Here is a 7,090-nt window from a genome sequence, read left to right as displayed (position 1 = left end):
AATCTTATTCAATTCAGTAAAAAAGAAATCCTAATTTTATGGGGATAGTTTGAAATAGGCATAATAGTCTGGGTAGTACATTCATTTTTATCGCTGGCATTTTATTATGTTTTTATTAAGATGTTCTGCTTGGCTTAAGGTCCATTAGTTGGCATACTTTTAAAACTACAATGCCGAATACAAGAATTGAGTGTCCATAGACAGTCCACACCTGAGGAAAAATTGAGAACAGTATTCTTTATTTCTATCAAAAGAATTGATCAATTCTATTTTTTTGAAATAATTCCAATAAATTCCTTTCAAACTTATACTTGGAAGAGTTTTAGGGAAACAATTCCTTCCTTGCATATATTTTATAAGAAAAATAGATCAGAACAATTGCATTTAATCTTACAACTTAAAAGAATACTATTCCACTTTCTTTCAGCTAACCTATGGCTCATTACCCCAAGAGCAATTTGAGACCAATAAACTCTCTTCAGTTTATTTCATGGTCCCCAAAGAAGACCATCAGTACAGTGGGATTATCCAACTGCTTCATCATTTCAGGTGGACATGGATTGGGATATTTGCTGTTGATAACAACCATGGAGAAAATTTCTTACAGAAAATGCAGCCCTTGCTTGCAGAGAATGGAGTTTGCTCAGCATTCATAGAAAGACTTGAACAGCTAATCCACTTGGAAGACATTGTAGAAGTATTTAACAGAATCTTAATTATATCTGTGAAATGGAAAAACAGCCAAGCCAAAGCATTTCTCGTCTATGGAGAATCATTGACAATTATGTGGTTGAGAGCTGTCATATTTATGGTAGATCCTGAAAGCAAGGAAATTACATTGCTTGGAAGGGTGTGGATCATGACTGCCCAGATTGATTTCATATTATCAGGATTTCAAACCACATTGGATCTCACCATGTTCCATGGGGCTATTTCCTTCACCGTTCATTCAACAGCCGTTGCAAATTTCAAGGAATTTCTTCAGACCATGAATCCTCTTTCAGACTACAGAGATCAGTTTCTGCAGGAAGTTTGGGAACAAGCATTTGATTGTTCATTTCCAAAACAAGAGTTACAAGAAATACAAGACATTTTCCCAAAGGAAGGTAGAATATGCACTGAGGAGATGAAGCTAGAGGATCTTCCTGGACCTGCCTTTGAAATGGAAATGACTGGCCATAGCTACAGCGTCTACAATGCTGTTTATGCTGTGGCTCATGCTTTGCAGGCTCTGTACACTTTGGGGTACAATAGAAGAAAAACAATGATGAGTAAAAATCCTGACCTTCCACATCTCCAAGCTTGGCAGGTATTCCCTTTGCTTTGGAAAACTTCTGTTATTTCAATAAGCAGTTTGACATAGAATTACTTTTTGGAACCATTGTGGAAAGTCTTAATATTTTCTGCATGTGAAATCAAGCCTGAGAAACAACCTAGAAATAAGGAGGAATTTTTTGATGGTGAGAACAATTAACCATTAATTGGTGCAACAGCTTGTCTTCAAAAGTTTTGAATGCTCCAACTCTGAAGATTTGTATGAAGAGAAGGACAGCCACTTATCTGAAATAGCATACCTTCTCCTACTTGAGTAGGATATTGGATTAGAAGATTTCCAAGTCTTCTGACTCTGAAATGCTGTTCTGTCTTAAATAGATATTGAAAAAAAATAATTTGTGTTGTTATTCTGAAGCTACTGCATAAATTATGGCTTAGTTGTCAGTAGAGGTTATTTAGTAAATTACTATACATTGTATAATATGAGATAGTTAAAATTATAATTTAGATTACTTTTCATTGCCTCCTCCAAAATAATAAATTTTCCAAGAATTTTCTATGGTGCTCATGGATTTGTCATGGGTAAGAAGCTGAGCTTTCTTTCTCTATCAGAGTTTTAGAGGAGTGAAATAAAAGTGGGTCTTCTTAGTTGTGAAATTCATAGATGAATCCGTAGTTGTGAAATCCATAGATGAAACATGAAACACGTTTGCAATAAGCTCTATCTTGCATCTCTCTATGGAGGAATGCTGTAGTCTCAGAATCTAAAATCTGAGTAACAGACAATGAGGAAAGATTAGATATGATCTAGGTGGAATGAATTGTTTATATAGTCAATTTAAATCATTTTTGTCAAACTCATGGCCCAAGGGCCGGATGGATCACACCAGTGGTGGGATTCATCCAGTTTGCACCAATTCGGGAGAACTGGTTCGTAACTTTCTAAGCAGTTCGGAGGACCGGTTGTTGGAAGAAATCTTTTGTTTTTTCCCACTTTACAGGGCTAGTCCTGTAAGGAAGGCAGGAAGGAAACATTCTGGTGTTGTTTTTAGCCTAATCTTTATCGCCCTGCTTACAGAAACTGCCTCTCCAGTTAACCCTTATTACCCTTGTAACAATTAAGGCAAAGTGCCCATTGACTTGAGTGACATTGACTTGGCCATGCCCACATGATCACCGAGCCCCGGCTACCCAGCTGGTCCTTAGGGCAGAGAACTGGTTGGTAAATTATTTGAATCCCACCACTGGATCACACGCTGTCCATGCTCAGCCCTGGTTTAGTGAAGGGGGAAAAAGTTGTGACATGTCATATGATGGCATGATGGTGTGAGTTTGACATGCCTGATCTAAATCATAATTTAAGAAATGTACATAAGTCCAGAACCTTTTATTCATTCTGCTTCAGTTCATTCTTACTCATCCTTATATTAATATCAATAAGATAGATAGAAAGATAGAAAGATAGATAGTTAGATAGATAGATGGATGGATGGATGGATGGATGGATGGATGGTAGATAGATAGATAGATAGATAGATAGATAGATAGATAGATAGATAGATAGATAGGACATGTACATTATCAGGCAATATTGATTGTCAATTTTTTAAGTGTTCATAATAATAGTTATAGGAATAGGAAGAATGAGGGAATGAAACTTAAATATGATTTTCTCTTCTCTGATATATTGTTTTTAATTCCCTCTCTTTCATTCCTTTTCAAGTAGCTCCATCCATTTCTTCAAGGCATTTCTTTTAACAATTCAGCAGGGGAAAGAGTGTTCCTGAGTGAGAAAGGGGAAGCAACAGGTGGATTCGATATCATCAACTTGATCACTTTTCCAAACAGATCCTTTCAGAAAGTTAGAGTTGGAATGATGGATCTACAGGCTCTAAAAGAGAAGGAATTATGGATTGATGATGATGTGATTGTTTGGAGTCCAGCTTTTAACCAGGTATTGAATTAGTGATTCCACCTTAATCTATTATGATCCATTTCTTAACCCATTATGAACCCATATTGAACATATTCTTTTCATAGAGATACAATTTCTAATCTTTTTATTAAACAATGGCATATTCTTTCAAATGTGGTGGATGATCAAAGATTCCACAAATTGAGAAATATGATATTAAAATGTAAAAACCAGGATTGCATATTTGGGGGGGATTTTCACTTGAAATCACAAGAGTGGCCAGGTTTCCATGAGATCGTTACTATGTAATAATTGTTTATTTTTCCTGCTTTTCAGACAGGAGCTTCTGTACTTCATTATAATTTCTACATTATTTTCAGTTGTTGATGAAATTGTTCAAAGCTGTATCTTTTTGGGAAGTCAATAATCATGTTGCCCCATTAAGGAGAACATTCAGGAACTGTTTTAGAAAAACCCCTTTTCAAACATTTTTATGTTTATCATCAATTCAGGTTCTTCCATTTTCTCGATGCAATGGCCCTTGTGTCCCAGGATCCTGGAAAAAGGGGATTGAAGGAAATCAGTTCTGCTGCTATGACTGTGTTCCATGCACAGAAGGGAAGATTTCAAATCAAAATGGTAGGGAAGGAATTCTACCAATTTTCATTAAACTTAAGCACATTTTTACATACAACTGTATGCATAAAATTAATAAAATGAATTTCATTAATTTGGAATGCCCAGATGACAAATATCTTGACTTTCCTCCCAGATATGGATGACTGTTTTAAATGTCCAGAAAATCATTATCCAAATAAAAGAAAGAATGGATGTATCCTGAAACTGCTGGCCTTTCTAACTTTTGAAGAAAACTTAGGAATTGGTTTAGCCTCAGCAGCTCTTGGTTTCTTCTTCTTGACCTTTTGGGTACTTGGAATCTTTATTAAGCACAAGGATACTCCCATTGTCAAAGCCAACAACCGGTTCCTCACCTACACCCTGCTTGTCTCTCTTCTGCTCTGTTTTCTTTCCTCTTTGCTCTTCCTCAGCCAACCTGGCAAAGTGGCCTGCCTTCTCCGACAATCAATGTTTGGTATCACTTTTTCAGTGGCCATTTCTAGTGTACTGGCCAAAACCATCACTGTGGTTGTGGCTTTCATGGCCACTAAACCTGGATCTCAGATGAGGAGATGGGTGGGGAAAAGATTGGCTCTTTCTACAGTCCTTTCCTGCTCCCTCTTTCAAGTATGTATTTGTATCCTTTGGTTGTCAACATCTCCCCCATTCCCTGAGTTGGACATGCACTTAGAGCTCCAAGAAATGATATTACAGTGCAATGAGGGGTCACCTTTCTTTTTCTATTGTGTCTTGGGCTACATGGGTATCTTGGCCATCGCCAGTTTTATTGTGGCTTTCCTTGCCCGTAAATTACCTAACAGCTTTAACGAAGCCAAGTTCATCACCTTCAGCATGTTGGCCTTCTGCAGTGTATGGATCTCCTTCTTTCCAGCCTATCTGAGCACAAAAGGAAAAGCCATGGTAGCTGTGGAGATCTTCTCCATCCTGTCCTCCAGTGCTGCATTACTGGGATGCATATTCCTCCCAAAATGCTACATCATTGTTTTGCGGCCTGACCTCAACCACAGGGAGCAACTCATTAAGAGGAATTAGCACATGGTGCAATCTTTCTTGCTTTTGGAACTTCTTGAAAAGAGGAATATACAGAAAGCAGGCTGTGAGAAACATATATAAAGTTGTAGGAACATTTTTTTTTTTGTCAAAGAGGAATTTGTGTAAAAAAATGCTGAAAAAAAAGTATAGAAAAACTGTTTGCTGTCTCAGGAAGTATTTATAAAACCTATAGGAACATAGATTTTTTTCAGTCCAAGAGGGATTTATGTAGGCCAGTGGTGGGATTCAATTTTTTTTTACTACTGGTTCTGTGGGCATAGCTTGGTGGGCATAGCTGGGTGTGCATGGCAGGTGAATGATACTCTAAAATCTCCATTACTTCCCGACTTCAGGGGAAGAATCCTGGAAAATCCCCATTCCTTCCCAATCGGCTTGGACTTGGGAGGCAGTGAAGAGAAGGGGGTGGGACCAGTCAGAGGTGGTATTTACCAGTTCTCCAAATTACTCAAAATTTCTGCTACTGTTTCTCCAGGACAGGTCAGAACCCGCTGAATACCACCTTTGTTGTAGGATATTTAAGATTCATTCCTATTTAAGCTTTTTCCAAAATAAGTGCTCATGTTGCTGCATTTCCATCATTTTCCAAGATTGTTTAACCCTTTCAACACTCCTGTTGAACTTGACTTTGATCTAGTTTTCTTAGTTGCTGATTAGGATATTTCGGATATTGATTAAAATGGTGTCCAGCAACGTTTTCATGGGTTTTATACTTTCAATTTCTAAAGTACTATTATATGAATATGGTAAAAAGCTGACTACCATTTTATCAATATATATTAAATACAGTGTTATAAAGATATAAGTTTGGACTTGTTAGGGTGCACTGAGTTTTATACTCTGAGTTATTGAATCCTGTATATTTAACTGTATTTTTTTTAAATAAAGGCTTTCATACTAGGTCCCAACAATTCACTCTCTATCCATAAATCTCTTTTCACTGTAATCTGATACTTTGTGTTATTAATAGTATGGAAAAAATATTGAAATGAAATTTCCACAGGAAAAGTAAAACCACAATACAATACTCAGCTTCATTAACAGAGGGTTAGAATCAAGATCACACGAAGTTCTAGTATCACTTTACAAAACCTTAGTAAAATCACACTGGGAAAATGGTATCCAGTTCTAGTCACCACACTACAAAAGAGTTGTTGAGATTCTAGAAGGAGTTCACAGAAGACCAACTAAGAAGATTAGAGGGCTGGAGGCTAAAACATATGAAAAATGGTTGCAGGAACTGGGAACGTCTAGGAGTAGGAGTAACATGTTAACAATGTTCCAATATTTTCTTGTTGGGGGGGGGGGGTTCCACAAAGAATAGGGATTCAACCTCCAAAGGACAAAGAAGGCAACACAAGAAAAAAAAACAGAGGAAGGAATCTATAAAAGAAAGCAAGAGAGAGATACAGAACCCGAACGAGATACTCTTAAAAAGAACGGGGAAAGAGGGGGGGGGAGAAAGTATTAATATATATATTCATGATTGAGATATAGGAAAAAAATGAGACATGATAATAAAGAAAAGGAAATTATAACATTATAACAGGGTTTGAGGGAATACCATCCTGAATATACACCAGTTCAGAGTTGAAAAGAAATAACCACAATAACAGAAAAGGAAAGGAAGAGAGGAGGAGAGGAGAAGAGAGGAAAGGGGAGCAAAGGAAGAAAGGGAAAAGGAGTAGAAGCAATAGGAAGAGAAGGAAAGGGAACAAAGAAAAGGGTATGGAGAGAAGGAAGGAAGGAAGGAAGGAAGGAAGGAAGGAAGGAAGGAAGGAAGGAAGGAAGTAGTAAAGGAAGGGAGGGTGAAAGAAAAAAGAAAAAAATAGGGTGGTCATAATCCAAAATAGGTGTACGGTATGGTAAGCAAAGCAACCCAGAATATATATGTTAACCTTTGATATGGAAAAACAAATACGTAAATGTGATAAAGATAAATAAGAAAAATATGTGAATGTATACCTGTAACTGTATATAAGAGAATAACAATAAAAACTTATTAAAAAAAAACAATGGATAAAAATGCAGTTGTCGTAAATTGAGGCCCATTGTCCAATACCAACACATCCAGCAGTTCATGTGTTGTAAACATTTTGTTTAGTACCCTGGTAACACCATCTGTTGTAGTTGACCTCATCATGGTCACTTCCAGCCATTGGAATACAAATCAAGGAGAATTAGAAAAGACATTATTGGCTCCACAAAATC

At 37.0% G+C, this 7,090-nt stretch overlaps 1 protein-coding gene across 1 annotated transcript; it reads left to right on the top strand.

Annotated features, from left to right (window-relative positions):
* Nucleotides 1-490: 490 nt before the first annotated feature.
* LOC116522016 (vomeronasal type-2 receptor 26-like) lies at nt 491-4,861 on the top strand. Its single transcript, XM_032236603.1, has 4 exons — nt 491-1,309; nt 3,002-3,229; nt 3,703-3,829; nt 3,963-4,861. Exons 1-4 carry the CDS (start codon nt 491-493, stop codon nt 4,859-4,861), a joined length of 2,073 nt encoding a protein of 690 aa, XP_032092494.1.
* Nucleotides 4,862-7,090: the final 2,229 nt, after the last annotated feature.

The sequence above is a fragment of the Thamnophis elegans genome, chromosome Z (assembly GCF_009769535.1).
Source record: "Thamnophis elegans isolate rThaEle1 chromosome Z, rThaEle1.pri, whole genome shotgun sequence".
In the NCBI taxonomy this organism is placed as follows: domain Eukaryota; kingdom Metazoa; phylum Chordata; class Lepidosauria; order Squamata; family Colubridae; genus Thamnophis; species Thamnophis elegans.
Note: the sequence above shows the minus strand (reverse complement) of the source record. Positions and strands in the feature narration are given on the sequence as shown.

Excerpts from the sequence above, each read along its gene's own strand:
- LOC116522016 (XM_032236603.1), top strand. The coding sequence starts at position 491 with ATGGTCCCCAAAGAAGACCATCAGTACAGTGGGATTATCCAACTGCTT. Across the intron at positions 1,310-3,001 it reads CACATCTCCAAGCTTGGCAG|CTCCATCCATTTCTTCAAGG; the intron begins GTATTCCCTTTG and ends CTTTTCAAGTAG. Across the intron at positions 3,230-3,702 it reads GGAGTCCAGCTTTTAACCAG|GTTCTTCCATTTTCTCGATG; the intron begins GTATTGAATTAG and ends TCATCAATTCAG.